Here is a 19,704-nt window from a genome sequence, read left to right on the forward strand (position 1 = left end):
TGTAACCAACATTGTATGCTCATAAAAATACCTTCGCCTACACAAAACCAAAGACCATAACAGTCCAACAACGATGAGTTTGTTCGAGAAACTCGAAGCGAAATTAGAAGCATACATGAAGAGCATAATAGCAAAAATAAACGAAAGTGAAGAGCGTGTAATGCAAAAAATCAGTGAAATTTCGGCTGAAGTTGCTAACCTCAAATCAACAGTGAAAATAATGGATGATAGAGTGAGCGCACTAGAGCAGCAGCGAGGCGAAAATGGAGAACAAAATAAAAATGTTCTCACATTATGTCAGCACGTTGACGAACTGGAGAACACGTTAGTGTCAACAGATGTAATTATGTATGGTGTCCCGCAAGTTGAAGAGGAGAATTTAGCTTCGATATTCTCTCAACTATGCAAAACAATTAAACTTTCCCCGCTTACCATCCGATCTTCTTTTCGACTGCGCAAAAACGCTAGCAGTAACAGCAAGCCATCCCCTATTATTTTCAAACTAAATTCAGCATATGACCGCTCACTTTTATTTAAGGCGATTGCTGATTTCTTTAAACCCAGCCGTAAATCGCTAACTCTCCACGATATACGGATCAATGCTGAGGGGAAGTTTTTCGTCCACGAATGTTTAACGAAGAAGAGTCGTGAATTAATACAATATGCAACTAAGCTAAAGAGGCAAAAACGTCTGACGAGTGCATTTACGATTCGTGGGAATATTTATGTGAGAAAACATCCCGGCGGTGAAGCAGTTAAAGTACTGGATTTTAAAAGCGTTGATCGCGTCGCAGCTGCTATTTAAACATTAAGCATGAGAATCAAAATTAGAATGTTAAGCAAACTCGTTTCGCTGTTAGATGTAAATAATTTTAAGATACTCTCTGTCTGTTTCTTGCCTGCCTTCGTTCTTTGTCTATTTATTCCCTTTCCTTCCTACACTCTCTTTGTAAATAGCCGTTTGCAAGCATCTCATGTATGTTACTGGTATGGACAGTGACGTTAGTGTGCGCACTAACAAAGATAATTTGAGGCTAGCTCTTAAATTAACGTGCGAATACCATGATGGGCTCAATATTTGTCACCTTAATGCCAGAAGTCTAACAGTAGATAAACTTGAATATCTAAACCATATTTTTCATAATCTGAAGATTGATGTGATTTGTGTAACGGAGACTTGGTTCAAACCAGACATTGAAAATTTGGTCTATGCTCTGTGCGATTTTGCAATGGTAAGAAATGCCAGATCGACTGGTTGCCGAGGTGGCGGAATAGCCATTTATTATACAGCTAGTTTCAATTGCAGACTTTTGTATAAGTCCTCCCGCTCTGATAATGTTGAAAGTATATTTGTTGAATTCAGTGATAACGTACAAAAGTGCCTTGTTGTGTGTGTCTACAATCCCCAAAAATGTAATGATCTAACTTTTCTATTCACTAAAATAAATGAAATGTCCTTGAGCTATGTGAATGTCCTCATATGTGGTGATTTTAATGTAGATATTTTAATAAACAACACCAGATCAAAGAATTTGTTAAATAACTTTAACGATAATGGTATTACGGTCGCTAATAAATTGCAACTCGCTTTGCACCGCACTGTAAGCCAAGTATGCTGGATCTCATTGGTGTGAGCATTATTAATAATGTAAAACATATTGATCAATTCCCCCTGTCTGGAGTATCTGACCATGAGTTATTGTTCTTATGCTATAATATACAGTTTTGCAAAATAAAGCCAACAACCAACGTTACATATAGAGATTTTAAAAATATTAATACCACTGCCTTATGTAATGAAAGTTCCTCACTGGACTGGAACTCTTGTTGGCTCCTTTCAAGTGTTGACGATAAATTAGCCCACTTTACAATGCTGGTAAAATATTTGTTTGACAAATATGTTATTCTCCGTAGTCTTAAAATATTGGACAATAGAAAGCCCTGGTTCACTAATAACATTATAACCCTAATTAAGGATCGAAACAGGGCATATAAGTACTGGAAGCGTAATCCCACAGTTGATCGCTGGAATGTCTATAAGAACTTAAGGAATAAAATAACAAAGAACTTGCGTCAAACGAAAAAAAATTACCTTAAAAATAAGTTTAATAATAACGTTTCCTCTAAGGTGTTATGGAAAAACTTGAACTCATTGGGAGTATGTGCTAAGGAAAAGAAAACTTGCATCATTGATGCAAATGAGATGAATTCATATTACATAGGAGCAAATAGACAATCAAACGCGTCCTCTTTTACAGTCAACCGGAGTCTAGTTTGTAATCCTGTCCATGAATTTACGTTTAACACAACTACTGAAGATGAAGTTGTCAAATGCATCTTTGGTGTAAAATCGGATGCCATTGGTGTAGATGGACTTAGCCTACGTTTTCTTAAACTGATCCTCCCTTTTGCTCTTCCCTCACTTACACATATCTTCAATTTTGCAATAACCACTTCGACTTTTCCAAACCAATGGAAAATTGCAAATGTCATTCCGATCCCAAAAAGCAACATTTGCGAATCTCCCGTTAACTATAGGCCTATCAGTATTTTACCAGCATTATCAAAAGTGTTTGAAAAAATTATTTCCAATCAAATAATATTACACTTAAATAAATACAAGCTCTTGAGTGAGTTTCAGTCTGGATTTAGATCTGGTCACAGTTGTTCCACAGCCGTGATAAAGGTAATGGACGACATTCGCCCCGCTTTCGATAGCAAATTTTTAACAATTTTGGTACTCTTAGACTTCTCTAAAGCTTTCGATTCCGTCAATCACAATATTCTACTCTTAAAATTGCAACATTACTTCGGGTTTACTAAAACATCGGTTAAATTAATAGAAAGCTACCTTTCAAATAGACTCCAGCAAGTCCAATGTGGGAACGTGTTTTCTAGTCGCATGATAATCCCGTCAGGAGTTCCTCAAGGATCTATATTGGGCCCTATACTCTTTACCGCTTTCATTAATGACATAGTTCACTGCTGTCAAAATGCGTCTATACACCTTTACGCTGATGATACTCAGATTTATTATTCACGCCCGATTGGGCTTGGCGAAGACTTAGTTTTCAGACTTAATGATGATCTAAAGAGAATATCAATTTGGGCGAAAACAAATTGCCTTTATTTAAACGCAGCCAAAACACAGGTACTTCCAATATCGCACGATGCTTTCGACCTTACTAACTTATCGCCTATCATTCTGGAAGACTCGGAAATCCAATTTCGACCAGTAGTAACCAACCTAGGATTTAAAATGAACACTAACCTTACTTGCACGGATCACATAAGTTATAGCGTATCAAAAATATATTACACGTTAAGAAATCTGTGGCATACTTGCTACTGCCTACCAACTAATACAAAACTTAAATTAGTGAAATCTCTCATCGTTCCTCAAATAACCTACTTTGAATCGGTATATTGCAAGCTAAGTTACGAATCTAAAAATAAACTAAATTTGGCTTTAAGTAATACTGCTAGATTCGTATATTGTAAAAGAAAGTTTGACCACATTTCGCCGTACACTAAAAACATTCTCGGTTTCAGCTTTGAAAATTACTTAAAGGTCCGAAATATTTTATTTATTTTCAAAATAATTAGATATCGCCAACCAGACTACCTTTTTAGAAAATTAACTTTTGTTCAGTCCTCTCGCACGTATAATATTATAGTCCCAAAATATAAGACATTAACGGCCTCCAGACTGTTCTTTGTTAGTGCCATCAGACAATGGAATTCGCTACCAATTTCTGTTAAAAGCATTAAATCAGAGAGATGTTTCAAAACGGCAATTATATATATTTTTACTTAGTAACCTATGTGCCTCCCTCTCTTAACTTCTTCATCTTTAGTAATTCATTTTACCTATTCTTATCCTTTACTAAAGATTATGATATATTACTGTTAGGTTAAGTCTAAAATAAGTTTAAGATCTGTAATTTTAATGTTAAATTTGTGCAATGAAAAGACTAAATGTCTTACCGTACATCTGTCATAAATAAAATAATAAAAAAATAAATAAATAAAAATACTTCCGCCCCCTTTTCCGGCAACACAGAAAGGAGAAATCTACTTAGTAAGGGTTATAATTCTTAAGCACGGCCGAAGGCCGCCTACGCAAAAAGAAGTTCTGCGCAAACATACTTCCGCCCCCTTTTCCGGCAACACAGAAAGGAGAAATCTACTTAGTAAGGGTTATAATTCTTAAGCACGGCCGAAGGCCGCCTACGCAAAAAGAAGTTCTGCGCAAACATACTTCCGCCCCCTTTTCCGGCAACACAGAAAGGAGAAATCTACTTAGTAAGGGTTATAATTCTTAAGCACGGCCGAAGGCCGCCTACGCAAAAAGAAGTTCTGCGCAAACATACTTCCGCCCCCTTTTCCGGCAACACAGAAAGGAGAAATCTACTTAGTAAGGGTTATAATTCTTAAGCACGGCCGAAGGCCGCCTACGCAAAAAGAAGTTCTGCGCAAACATACTTCCGCCCCCTTTTCCGGCAACACAGAAAGGAGAATTCTACTTAGTAAGGCCTGTAATGCCTAAGCGCGGGCGAAGGCCGCCTACCCAGAAAGAAGGGCTGCGCAAAATATTTCCTTTACCGGCAACACAGAAAGGAGAATTCTGCTTAGTAAGGGTTATAATCCCTAAGCGCGGCCGATGACCGCCTACGCAGAAAGGAGTTCATTTTTAATCGACTTCCAAAAAAGGAATATTTTATTTAATTTTTTTATATATATATATTTTTTTTTTTATGTATGTTACCGCATAACTTAGGACCCCGTCAACCGATTTCGATAACTGCATCGGAAAGGCAGTGTCTCAGAGGTGGTCCCATACTAATCTGGTTAAGATCCGATGATTAGATCATGAAATATATATATATATATTAGAGTGATTCAAAATTTTTTTTTTTGAAATTCATAAACGCTGCCTCAAATTATTGTTATTTGTGATAACAAAAGAGAAACGTGTTTTTTATTTTGAAATAAAAGTATTCTTGGAGGTCCTGCTGGTCGGTTTTTTATAAAAACGCTGATGCTCTCAATTTTGTTATTTTCTTGGCATGTTAAAATGCAGCTAAAAATGTGGTTTTTAAATATATATTTACTCTGGTATTATTGGAAAATATTCCTTTAATTACATACCTGCATTGGGTAGTTAGAATGGGCCTAGTGCCCGAAAATATGCTTTACGTTGATACTGAGCAGGGTGTCCCGATTGTTAAAAAAAGTGCAATTTCTGAAAACAAAATCGCCAAAAAACGCCAATTTTTTTAAATAAAGTTTATGAAATATATTTAACAAATATTTTATTTTAAAAATCTTGTTATAATATAGTTTTTAAAACCAAAAACGAATATAATAGCTTCAGAGGGCAATAATAAATAACACAAATGACTTATATAATAGTGATGTACAAACAATTTTCTTAAAAAATACGCGTACAGTGCACTCGCGAAAACTCGATCACACGATAACTCGAACATTCGGAAACTTGAACTTTTTTTTTTCTCCATTGACTACTTTAAAACTCGAACAAAATGTACCTACTCTAAAACTCGAACAATTATTTTCTTTTTTCATGGAAAAACGTGTGAGAAACTGTCGTTTTGCATGTGCTGTAACGGCCGATATTCAAATTTTTGTCGTTATGTGCGTCTTTTGTTTCATTCTAAGGCGCCGCACTGGCTAGGTTTCTTGCTAATTACGGAACTTTTCTTTTAAATTGATTGATATTTGTCAGTGATACACGGGATTTTGCGCGGTTAAGATCAAATTTATTTGCGTTTTATAATGGGACGAAAACTAAATGTTTTGAGTTTAGCAAAAAAGGCTGAAATAATTAACGAGGCCAAGAATGGCGTTAGTATCACAGCTCTATCCAAAAAATATAACACTGCCAAGTCCACAATTTGTGGAATTGTGAAAAATGAAAACAAAATTTTGGAATGCGTTAATAACACGCTATCGGGCCCTGGAAAACGTAAAACGCTTCGCGCTTCAGAATTGCCAAAAATGGAAAAAAAGCTTTACAAGTGGTTCTTATTACAACGCAGCAAGAATTATCCTATAAATGGATTAATTTTGAAAGAGAAAGCTAAGGAGTTACATGCCAAATATAGCGAGAATGGCTCAACTTTCTTTGCCAGCGATGGATGGCTAAAAAATTTAAAAAAACGGCATGGCATACGATTGATTTCAATCTCAGGGGAAAAACTATCCTCGCGACCAGAGTTAGTGGAGCCTTTCAAAACTCAGTTCCAAGCTAAAATTCAGGAGCTTGAACTATGCCCAGAACAAATTTAGAACGCAGATGAATCCGGGTTATATTGGAAGCTCCTTCCGGGAAAATCATACGTTTCTAGAATAGAAAAGCAGGCACCGGGAAACAAATCTGAAAAACAGCGCATCACATTTCTGGCGTGTGCGAATGCTACTGGGAAACACAAGGTTAAAATGCTTGTCATTGGAAAAGCCAAAAATCCGCGTGCATTTAGGCATTTTAACTGCCCAGTGGAGTAACGAAGCTCAAAATCAGCCTGGTTGACATCAACTCTGTTCCAAAATTGGTTTCACTTTTCGTTTGTACCACAGGCAAGTTCACATTTGACTACAAACTAAACACCCTTTAAAAAACCTATTTTTTTATTACATAGGTGAAAACTTATTTAAAAAATATAGGACTACCTGCAAAGGCGTTACTTTTGCTTGAAGGTGCATTACCTTCGCATCCAAACGAGGACACGTTAAGATCCGAAGAGGGTTTAATTCGGGTGATGTTTATGGCGCCGAATATAACTCCTTTGATTCAGCCAATGGATCAAAACGCAATAAGAATAACAAAGCTACATTACCGAAATTCTCTCTTGGCAGCTATTTTCTCCGATGATTGCGATTTGATCCAATCATTAAAAAAAATTAGCTTGAGAGATGCTGTTACATTTTTGGATAGAGCTTGGAATAAATTGAGTCAGGAGACGTTGGCGAAATGCTGGACAAATATTTTAAACTTTGCAAACCTGAAAGACGATGACGACGATGACATTCCACTTAGTGTCTTGAAAAACCAAATGAGAAGCTGAAGCTAAAAGTATGGAAAAAGAAGCTGCCGAAATTCTCGAACACTTAAATCCTGAGGTAGTTATGGTTTTGATGTAAATAAAAAACACACGACAACAATAATAAATATTTATTAGGCTACTTTCACAGAAGAAGAAATAAGAGACTGGAATAACGACGACTTGATTGAAGAGGATCATATTGAAGCTATAGAAGAAAGCGATTCCGAAGATGAAGTTGAAGCTACAGGAAGAACAAGAACGCATAAGTTCATCCGAAGCCGTTACAATTTTCAACAAAGCTATAGCATGGGCAACTGCTGAAAAAATTAGCCCGAGAAAAGTTAATGTGCTACAATCACTGCGCGAAAAGGCTGTATTGAATGCGGTAGAAAATAAGAAACATCAAACCAAGATCACTGCTTTTTTTCTAATAATTTGTAAGCAACATTCATATTTGCTAACATTTTTTATTAAATAAACTGGCAATGAACTACAAAACATGAAACCAGAGAATCTCTTTGATTAACTATGCCATAAAAATGGACAGGGTATGAAAACTGTTAAAACGAATACATACAAATATATTAAAAATACATAACGTTCGAAAACTCGAACATTTCGATAACTCGGACAGGGCTGGTTTTCATTAGTTCGAGTTTTCGCGAGTGCACTGTACTTTTTAAAAATATTTGTTTCAACACATTTTGCAATAGGACTGCTGCTATTATAGCGCATATTAATTGATTAATCGCACGATCCGCTTTTAAGAGCTCGGCGCTAGAAATTAGATAAAAACCTATAATAAGACGAGATCAGCTATTTCCACAATTTCTTCCAAATCACCAATAGTGTCTGAATGATTTACATTTCTGTTGTTTTCATATATTGAGCTATTCAACCTTGATAACATACTGTTTGATATTGGAAACGGTTTGCTATAACTATTGAATTAAAGCTTTCCAACCTCATCCTATTTCGAATCTGCAAGGAGTGCTGCAAGGATAATAATATGAATTTACTTATATTTCCAAGCATTTTATTGCCTGTTGCGGTTTTCACTACGTAAGCAATTATCCAAAATTCTTCAGAGTCGGATGGAATGGTTCTGAGAAAAGTTAGTCCGTGGGAAAGTTAAAAGAGTTAAATATTCAGTTTCCGCTGCATTTCTTTCCTTCAAAGTGAAATAGTGAATTGGCAGGTCCCTGAAACTCGCCTTCTTGTGATTCACACACTTTTCTGGTGACAAAACCAACGCTTTTAATTGACTAGGTAATCGTTTCAAAAGTTCTTCGATTAGGGTGATTAAACATTTTTGACAGTCTTTCTCAACATATATAGTGTATATAAATTTAAAAATCACCGCATTTTAAAATTTTGAGAGTTTTGTTAGTTTTTAATTTCTTGAAGTTTCCCCTTTTTAATAACTTTAGTGGAATTCCAAAATTTTCTAAACTTACAAAACTTTGTAAATTTGTGAAATTTTAGTAAATTCCAATAATTCAATATAATGACGATTACTAGCTTCATAGAATTTTTTTTTTCAAAAATGTTGAGAATTGTAGGAATTCTAACAAATTTTTTCTATGTAAAAGTGTAGAATATATTAAATTAATCAAACGAAATTAAAAGTTTTCGAATGTTGAAAACAATTTCATATTCCCTCGTTTTTGAAAATTCAAAAAATTTTCGTAATTCTTGAAGATTAAAAAAATTTTTGGACGTTGATGTTTTCAAAATTTTCAAAAAATTTAAAGTTCTCAAACTTTATTATATCAATACAAAAGTCAAGAAAAGTGGAACAATTTTGGAATTTTTCAAAAATGTAATATCGTTTAGAATTCTAAGAATTTTCTATTTTTTACACACAAGTACATGAACATAAGAATTTTTCGACAATTTGTGATGTTTCACATTTTTACATTTTCGGATGGATTTTAGAATAAATAAAATTCTCAAAATTTTGGAAAACACAGAGAAAAATATGACACATATAAACAAGAGGATTGTCTTTATGAAACGTTTCTGGGCTAAGGGGTAAAAGAGACGAAAAAAACGAAGAAAATCCCATAGAGATTTTTTCTTAATTTCATGTGTAAATTCTTCTTGATTTTATTTGTAATAAAATAGACAATGAATTGAAGGTTGTATTTTTCCATGTTTTCTCAATAGATGCAGTAGCCTAACGGGTGCGACTACGACTGCCGACTTTTTGGATGTGGGTTCAAATCCCGTGGAACGAACCTAGTTTCTTATTTTTATTTTTTATCTTGTTTATTATTTTTATTATTATATGTATGTATTTATATTGATTTATTTTTATTTCTTTTATCTCAATTTTGTGTTTACATTCTCGCTGCTAATGCTTACTGGAAATGTTTAACAAACCAATGTAATAGTGCTTCATGAAAATTACTTCTTAATTGTATGTGATGTATTCTCGAATTTATTTAAAAGTTTTCTTCTTACTTTCATAAGATGTATTCTTGAATTTGTTGAAAAGTTTTCTTCTTACTGCCGTGAATTACATTCTTGAATTTATATTAAATTCATATCATTCAATAGAACAGCATCGGCAAGATTACCACCGTAGCCGGTCCGTAGAGCTGTAAACTGCCATTCAGAAGGTCACGGGCTCGAGGGCAGGTCGGCGGGGAACTTTTTCAATTTCTAATTTAAAAAAGTTAATTAGACAACCTTATAAAAACCAAAAGATTTCTTTTAGGTTTTATTAAAAAGATTTGCCCCCTGGAAGCAAGAGGAATATATTCTTAACAAAAAACCGTAGAGATATCTTATTAGTTTTGTTCCATTTCATTATGTGATTTTTTCTCTGTGTATAGAAAATTTCTGAAATCTCAATAATTTTGTAGAATTCAAAATATTCTCATTTTGCCAAAATTTCCCGGATTTTGATAGTTTTTGAAATTTTGGAAATTATCCTAAAAATAAGAAATCTCAAGAAATTTAATAATATTGTAAAATTCAAAATTTTGGAATATTCGTTGTTTTCTGAACCTACGAAAATATTCAAACTTGCTGTGATTTTCAACTGTGTATAATAATACAAATTCGAAAATATAACATAAAAAGTAAAAATCGAAAATTAAGTACATAATTTCAAAATTTTTAAAATTCAGTGAATTTCAAACACTGATAGGCCTACTTAAATAACATAATACTTCGAGCTTAACACACAGCTAGAATTTCCAACTCAAGTGAAATTTTCCCAATTTCCCCCACCTGGGTCCGCCACTGCTAATTAGGAATCTGAAGTAAGTTTTTCAAAATTCAGAATGGCGGATCCAAAATCGCGATCCATTTTTTTTTTTAATGGTTGGATTTGTTCGAAAACCGGCACTCGAGAGTCTTTGAGGTCGCCGATTACGAATTTGAAGTCAGTTTTTTTAAATTCAAAATGGCGGATCCAATATGGCGATCAAATTAGAAAAAAATACTAAAATTAACACGTTGATACTGAACGTTTTAAACATTGTCTAGGGTTGAAACTCGTTTCCAGTGGATTTCTGCGGTTGCTGATTACGAATCTGATGTCAGATTCTCAAAACTTAAAATGGCGGTTGAGAGTTTCAAACAAATCCAATCATTTTTCTTGAGTTGGTCGCCATTTTGGATCCACCATTTTGAATTTTGAAAATCTGACAACAGATTCATAATCAGCAAGCTCAGAAACCCACTGGAAACGAGTTTCAACCCTTGACAATGCTTAAAACGTTCAGTATCGACGTTTTAGTTTTAGTATTTTTTTTAATTTGATCGCCATATTGGATCCGCCATTTTGAATTAAAAAAAATTGACTTCAGGTTCGTAATCAGCGACCCCAAAGAATCTCGAGTGCCGGGTTACGAACAAATCCATTAATTTGAAAAAAAAATGGATCGCCATTTTGGATCCGCCATTTTGAATTTTGGAAAACTGACTTCTGATTCCTAATTAGCAACGCCAGAAACCCCCTGGTAACAAGTTCCAACCCATGACAATGCGTAAATCGTATCAACGTTTTAATTTTACTAGTCTCTTTTCGAGAGCATATTTTCGGGCACTAGGCCCATTCTAACTGTCCAAGACAGGTGTGCAATTAAGGGAATGTTCCCCAATAATACCAGAGTAATTATATGTAAAACCACAATTTTAGCTACATTTTAACATGTCAAGAAAAAAAAATTGAGAACATCAGAGTTATTATAAAAACCCGATCAGCGCGATCTCTACAAATTTTTTTTTCAGAATAAAAAAATACGTGTCTCTTTTTTAACACAAATAACAATATTCTGATGTAGCGTTTATGAATTTCCAAACAGAGTGTTTTTATGAACCACTCTAATATATATATATATATATTTATATGAGAATTGAATTCGGTTTTGTTTTTTGCTTAAAAATTACTTGTCTTATTTCGCTTTACAACTTATAGACCAGTAGTGGGCATTTCATATCACCCGTACAGCTCAACTGTACGCTTTTTACACGTACATATATGCTCACACATTACATTGCCGACTGAATGGCCGAGTCGTTCACTCCCGGCAAAAGACACTAACTGCCGTCCCTAGATTGGCGCGCCAAGCGCCAAATAACTGTCAAAAATCCTCATGCCCGCACAGTTTGTATGGAGCATCCCATAATAATGCGGCGTTAGCGCCGAGCAACTGGAATTTTCATCTTAGACAGGGCGTTACGTGTTGAAGTTGGATGCAGAAGACGGAAAGAAAGAGAAAGGACAAAAGTGAAAGAGGAAACGAGAATAAAAACTAGAGAAAATGAGAAAACGTCAAAAATTACGGTGCGCTGATTTGGGTATAGCACGCGCTGACACCCGTTGACAATGGAAACCGCAACGCTTGGCGCTCAGTACGGCAGTAACACATGCTCAAAATGTCATAGTGTTAGTGTGCCCATTACTGTTATATACCATTTATAAATGTGGCATACAAATACATATGTATGTATGTACATACCCTGCAAAAAATTGTGCGACTAATCTCTAAAACGAGTATTCCGAGATTACTCTCAATCGGGTACAATTGGGCATTAATTAGCGCCAACTAGTCTCATACGGGTACTATTGGAGGTCAATTAGTCTCGACTCATCCCTTATGGGTATAATTGGAGATCAATTAGTCCCCAACTCATCTCTAACGGGTACTATTAACGATTTAATGATATGTACGCACTTAGTCAATGAAATTTCATGTGCGACGTTGGCACACAGAGAGAGTATTCGCCTAACAAAACTGAGCACCCCGGTTCGAATCTCAGCTGGTGCAAATTTTTATTTTTATTTTTTAAAAGTGACTAGTCGCTTTTCAAGGTGAACAATTAGTCTCTTCATAGGACATGCTCGAACAAAAGCGATCAGTTCATTTCATATAACGAGATCCAAAGTGATATTAGTCGCATGCTCTTTTGCGATTGCTCCCGGAGTCATCCCGGATTAGTCCCATTTATTGCAGGGTAATTTGGTTCTTTTATTAAATATGCGTATGTATGCATTACTTCGGTTTTGAGTCGAAACTGTGCATGTATGCATTACTGCCACTATTGGTCTTTTCCGCTTTTTTTCTTTGGGCGCTTCTTTTTCATTTGGTAGGTTGGTGGTTAAAGTAAGATTTTGGCCGGATAATTTAATTAAGATTTTAAATTCCTAATTATAAAAATATATATTTCAAACATCAGCAATAACACAAACGGCAATAACGCAAATTTGCGTCATTTCCTAATTGAATGTGAAATAACCAGGGACCTGAACCGGTTTTGAACCGGAAAACCGCTGATTTCTATTAATTAACTGAACCGAAATTTTTCACAAATGTTTGATCCGAACCGAAAACCGAACCACTTTCTATAAAGGTTTAAAGGTTCGCTTCAACCAATTTTCAATAGATAAATGTACCCACTTTTTTCTTTTTGTTAAACATGGTAATATCTACCAAGTTTGTTTACCATGTGACAATATCAAATGTAAAGGCAACCCATCTCATTTGACAGACACTTGACCCTTAACATTGCGCGTTGTTGCACTTGACACTTGACACTTAAACTTGCGCGTCATTTTTTTGTTTTTCGAACCGTTGCACCGAAATCCCGGTTCAAAGACTAAAAAACCGCTTTGATGAACCAATCCAAAAGTGCAAAAACGTTTCGAACCACTGAACCAAACCGATCAAATTTTTCATCCGGTTCACGTCCCTGGAAATAACACAAATTTGCTTTATTTCATTTCTCGTTGAGCACTAAGACCAGCGTTGCCAGGTTGACGTTTTTAACGTCATTTGGACGTTTTTTGTATACTGTTGACGTTTGGACGTTTTTTGTGTAAAAAATGACGTTTTTTAACTTCCCAGTAATTTTTCTCTGTTACTAAATCTTGTAAGTAGAACTGATTTTGAATTATTTTCTTAATAAATTTTTACAAGCTTTGTGTTTTGCAGCAGCTGCTTCAAAAGGTATTTATTCTTTAGACGCAGATGACTTAAATATGATGCATACCAAGCGTACGCGCACTTTTTTTTTTGATTGTTGGGCTAAGGATCCCGTGTTCAAAGCCTGGTTGTGTAAACTCTTGTGGTTACGAGGCTTATTGTATTGTTTGCAATTGCACATTAAAAGCCAAATCAGGAGGAGCTGATCTCTTGCAAGACGCACGCTCGGAAAAGCATTAAAAAAAAATTAAAAAAGTTACCTAATTTTTTCTGACTTCATTGAAAATGTAATGAACGCAAAAAAGGCTGAAATATTGCTATGCTCCTTCTTAACAGAACGTAATTTAGCATTTTCGACAACCGACCCCCTTACCAAATGTCTACAACAAAAAAAATATTAAAAATCAACGCGATTATTTAGCTTCTTTAAACTTGCCCTTTATTGACCTGAAATTTAATGGGCATCAAACTGCATACTAAAAAAAAATCTAAATAAAAAGTTGAAAATATAGCTGAAGCTTAACCGAGTACTGTCGTTCACCCCGGTGGACGAGCGTCTAGCCATAATCCGCATCAAAGCGAAATTCTTCAACATCTTGCTGATCTGCGTCCATGCCCGATGGAAGAGAATGAAGAGGTATTCAAGAATGTCTTCTATGCGCGCTTGGAGGGCACGTATGAGCGCTGCTCCCGCCACGATATCAAAATCGTGCTTGGCGACTTCCATGCCAGGGTGGGCAAAGAAGGGATCATTGGAACCACCGTCGGAAAATTCAGCCTCAACGACGAAACGTCCAACAACGCCGGGGCCCGAAACATGGTAGTATGCAGTACTAGGTTCAAGCATAAAAGATCCATCAAGCTACATGGTTGTCTCCAGATCGAAAAATGATAAATCAAATCGATCATGTTGTCATAGACGGAAGGCATGCTTCCAGCGTTTTGGACGTACGTACACTCGGAGGGCCAAACATCGACTCGGGCCACTATCATGTTGCAGCCAAGATACGCACCCGCCTCTTTGCAGCAAAAAATGTGCGCCCAAATATGCAAGGAAAGCTTAACGTCGAAAAGTGCAATCACACCAGACAGCCAATGCATTCGCTACTTGACTCTCATACCTGCTCTCAGAGAGCACTCTTCAACCAACCGACATATGCGAGTAGTGGAATCACATCTCCTGCTCATTACGTACCGCCGCCGAAGAAGTAGTAGGATTTCATCGAGCCCGAAAGAACAACTGGTACGATGAGGAGTGCCAGGAAGCTGCCGCAATAAGAAGAGAAAGGCGAAATACGTGAGTGCGAAAGGCTTGAATTGCTGACCGACAGGAAGAATGGAAAATTTTACCAGAGAGGTAGGCGACTTACGGAACGTTTCAAGACCAGGGCGTATGACTGGAATTTAAGTGTGCTCTGCCCAATCCACAAGAAAGGCGACCCCGCCATCCGCGCCAACAACCGCGGGATCGGCCTTCTAAGCATAGGTTATAAGGTCTTATCGAGTGTATTGTGTGAAAGACTGAAGCCCACCGTCAACGAGCTGATTGGACCTTATCAGTGTGGCTTCAGACCTGACAAATTCACCATAGACCAGGTATTCACAATACGACAAATCTTGGAAAAGATAACCGAGAAAAGGATCAACACTCACTACCTATTTGTCGACTTTAAAGCCGCTTTCGACAGCACTAAAAGGAGTTGCCTATACGCCGCTGTGTCTGAATTTGGCATCCCCGCCAAACTGACACGGCTGTCTAAAATGACGTTGAGCAATACCACCAGCTCCGTCAGAATTGGAAAGGACCTCTCCGAGCCGTTCGCAACCAAACGGGGTTTCAGACAGGGAGACTCCCTTTCATGTGACTTCTTTAATCTGATGTTGGAGAAGATAATAAGAGCTGCAGAACTCAACCGCTCAGGAATAATGTACTACAAGAGCGTCCAATTGCTGGCGTACGCCGATGACATCAACATCATCGGTAACAAGAACCGCGAAGTCTGTTCTGCCTTATCCAAATTAGATAAGGATGCAAAGCGAATGGATCTGGTGGTAACCGAGGACAAGACGAAGTATCTCCTGTCATCAAACAAACAGTCAGCACATTCGCGCCTTGGCACCCACGTCACTGTTGACAGTTACAATTTCGTGAAGGTAGAGAATTTCGTTTATTTGGGAACCAGCATTAACACCGATAATAATGTCAACACCGAAATCCAACGCAGAGGCACTCTTGCCAACAAGTGCTACTTTAGACTGAGCAGGCAATTGGAGTAAAGTGCTCTCTCGACGTACGAAAACCACACTCCATAAGTCACTGATCATGCCCGTTCTGGTATATGGCGAAGAAGCATCGACAATGACAACATCCGGTGAGGTGGCTCTTGGAGTATTCGAGAGAAAGATTTTGCGGATGATTTACGGGCCTTTACGCGTTGGCGACGGCGAATACCGCAGACGATGGAACGATGAGCTTTACAACGACATGGACATGTACGGCGAATTAGAATACAGCGGCTCCGCTGGCTTGGCCATGCGATTCGAATGGACATCGACGCTCCAGCTCTGAAAGTATTCAACTCGGAACCCGCTGGTGGTAGCAGAGGAAGAGGGAGGCCCCCACTGCGATGGAAGGACCAGGTGGAGAAGGACTTGGCTTCACTAGGCATTTCCAATTGGCGTCAGTTGGCACAAAAAAGAAACGACTGGCGTGTTTTGTTGAACTCGGCTATAATCGCGTAGGCGAAGAAGGAGAAAAAGGGCTTTTATAAACTCGATAACATCCTCGAATTTCGTTCATATAACTCTGTTAGCTTAAAAATTACCTATTCGTCCTTGTGAATCCAAAAAAATTTAAATTTTTTAAATTCTAAATAAATTTCCTATTGCATTTGCTACCTATATTTTTATTCTACATTGCACTGAATTTTTTAATATTTTTCGGAAGTAATCATATCTCTGAAATTACAAAGTTCTTCAAAATAAACCCTACGGTTAGAGAGAAAAAATAAAAACGCCACTTTAAATAAAAAGTAGGATTCAAACCCATTTAGTTATTATTTATTTCATGGTAGGAGAGCTTCTCAAACAATATAGAAGTATTTTTTTCGACTCGAGTTGTTGAAAAGTAATGAATATCTAAATCCCGGGCCTAATCCCGGGATCTCGGGATTGTGACAACGCCATTCTGAAAATCGCGGGATCGGAAAAAGTCGAAAAATTAATATCCCTAGTAGTCACCCAGTTACATATACCTGAACAATTTAAATGAACGGATTTGTAAATTTACAATTTTGAAAGTGCCGTTCACGTTCGCGCGCCGCCCCGCGCCGCCCCGCGCCACCCCGAGTCACGTTCCACGTCGCGCTCGTTTGCGTTATTGCCATTTGTGTTATTTCACCCCTCCACTGTAACGCGACGTATATAGTTTCTTTTCCAATAGTCCAAAGAGGATACATGAACTGAAGGAATTTCAGGACTACTGTTCAGTAAAACCCCACAAAATCTTGGGCATATCTCGAACACGATGGCTTTCACTAGAAAGCGTTGTGTTAAGAATAGTTGAGCAATGGGATAGTTTGAAACTTTATTTTATTTCAAATGGCTTTTTTTATTTCTATCGTATATTTTGCCCATAATTAACAGCCTTAACAAAGAAATCCAAGCTGAAAGCTCTCGTTTGCTATACTTATATGCAACTATCAAAGCACATTATCTCTTATGGGTCGATTACGGATTGCTACGCAACCACGGTTCGGTTGGCAGCTGGCAACGCAGCTGGAAAGAAAATGTGTATTACGAACGGCAACTATCGTCAGTTGCTGTAGAGCAGTGATTCCCAAAGTGGTCCAGGTGGACCCCCAGGGGTCCACGGGAGACTCGACGGGGGTCTACATTGGCGTGAAAAAGATATGGGGGTCCACGAGTTGTAACTGAGGGCCCACGAAAATTTATCGATAGTTAAGAATCACCAGTAAGGTTTTGAAATGGGGGAAAAAATTTGGGAACCTTTGCTGTAGAGTTATCGATAATCGAAATTTGATAGTGCGAAAACCAGCAAGCGGCTGTAAACAAGCTGTGCGAATAAAATTAAATTATTAAAATAAAGGGTTTTAAAGAAAAGACAGCAACAAAGCTAAGTTTATCACAATTATTTGTTTAAGAGGATGAGAAGTGCGTGAACGCGGCCTCAATCAGGCGACATTTAAAGGATAATTCCAATCCTCTAGAGAGAAAGTTAATGCTTTAAAGGTTTTTCTTTTATTATCGTTTTCAAAGCATATTGAGGACTTCCAAAAGGAGCTGTAGTATAAGTGATTAATAAACAGGTTAACCTCTTCTTTCAACTTCAATACCTCCGCTCATAAAAGTTTGGGCACCTCTTCGATTTTTCGCAGAAGGAAGTGTCACAGCAATGACTTCAATTGGAAAACTTGGTGTGTCGGTAGTTGATAAAGGAAAAAATTTGCAATCAGTGTTCGCTTTTGTTTCGCCAAAGGGCGTACTCCGCGGGAACTAAAATTTCAAGTTATTGTTTTGTTATTTTCAAAATATTCTGTAAAAGCAAACTGCATTGCAAAATGTTAATATCGTTCAAATTATTAAAAAGTAAAATATATGACACACTTTTCAATTTTCGCTCCTAAATACGCTCCAAAAACATTCCCAGCAACCATAAGAATGTAGTCGCCTGTATACACACTTAATAGCAATTGCAGTTGTCAGTTGAAAGTTTCTAGTTGCCATCTGTATTATCGTTTTGGCAACTAGCAACACAACCTAAGTTCGATTGCTATCGATAATCGACCCATTAATTTTAAGTAACTTTATTAAAAAAGATGCTATCAGTAACAATATTAATACTGATTTTTAAAATGAAAATAATTATTTTAAAATATCTGACATTTTTGTTGGAACGAAAGCTGAGATGTTCATCAAAATTAATGTCAATTGTTCAGAAATTTTTGAGGTTAAAACCAATATATTAAAGTTTTACATAGAAATTTTGACCAAATAAATTTAAGATTTGATTTTGTAATGAACTGTCTCCGTAGATTTCCGGGCGTATTGGTTTCCTCGAAGCCTTTTTGCTTGGATCCAAACAAAGATCACCACGACTTCTCATCCTAGAAGGCAGTTCTCCGAGTTGGTTTAGGGGTTAAGGAGCGAGGCACTCTGCTTAGATTTACCAGCTAGACTTCAGCGTATACGGGTGAGAACTTGCTCCTACTCTGACTTTTTTCTCGGAACCATAAAAAAAATTAAGCAGAGGTTTACAGGTTACTCATCTGAACCAATGTAAAAAAAAAAAAGTTGAGACGGTTAATTACCCGAAAAAGATCGTTAACATTATTAAATTTCCAGAACCTATTGAAAACTAAACTGAATAACCATCACGTCACCAAGGAAACTAAACGTCGCCATGCTCATCGCCATGTTTGGGATTCTTCCGGTAGTCGTGTAGGAAGGCTTAAGGTGTTGTTGCACTTCCGTCTCTACCCACCCAACCTGTTAAAAGGAAAAAAATAATTGGTTCTTTTAGCCCAAGTCATACCCCTCAATGCCTCAGCAGCAAATATTGAATGAATCTACTCCATCATTTCTTTAACTATACTTCCTTACTTTTTATTTCATATTGGCTTAAAACTACTTACGTATCTAATTTGGTTAATAGGTATTTTAAACTTCAAACTTTACCCTAGTTACAATAATCTCCCCTATCTCGGTATGTGTGTCTGTGACAATTTTTATGTACTAACAAATTCTCTTTACTAATATGTACTTGTGTGTATGTTTGTCTAGTTCTTTGAGATCTTTATTTTTATGTTATTTTTTTTTTGTATTTCTCTTCCTAATCCAGGGTTTGAAAAACTGTCAGCAAAGCAGCAACAGCATTACTATTTTTGCTTTTGCTTAGCTTTGAAATTTTCGATTTTGATTCGAACTGCTTTGCTTTTGCTGTGACTTTGAAAAGTTATTCTGTTTTTTTATCGGCAGTTTATTTAAACAATTTTATTGCTTTTGATTTGCTGTGATAGTGCTTTTGCTGTGCTGTTATCTGCTTGGCTGTGTTGTGCACATGACGCTTTTGCAGCATGGTATATACATATTAACTCCGCGATCAATGCAAAGCTTATCAGGGTAAGCGACTAGTGGATTTGCGCACGCATACATATAATATCCTCTGTTTCTGCCAA

At 36.8% G+C, this 19,704-nt stretch overlaps 1 protein-coding gene across 1 annotated transcript; it reads left to right on the forward strand.

Annotated features, from left to right (window-relative positions):
- The first annotated feature begins 5,799 nt into the window (after positions 1-5,799).
- On the forward strand, positions 5,800-6,312 carry LOC108362443 (tigger transposable element-derived protein 2-like). Its single transcript, XM_017615411.1, has one exon. It carries the CDS (start codon positions 5,800-5,802, stop codon positions 6,310-6,312), a length of 513 nt encoding a protein of 170 aa, XP_017470900.1.
- Positions 6,313-19,704: the final 13,392 nt, after the last annotated feature.

The sequence above is a fragment of the Rhagoletis zephyria genome, unplaced genomic scaffold, assembly GCF_001687245.7.
Source record: "Rhagoletis zephyria isolate East Lansing unplaced genomic scaffold, Rhagoletis_zephyria_1.1 Rzeph_scaffold_01012, whole genome shotgun sequence".
NCBI classification, from domain to species: domain Eukaryota; kingdom Metazoa; phylum Arthropoda; class Insecta; order Diptera; family Tephritidae; genus Rhagoletis; species Rhagoletis zephyria.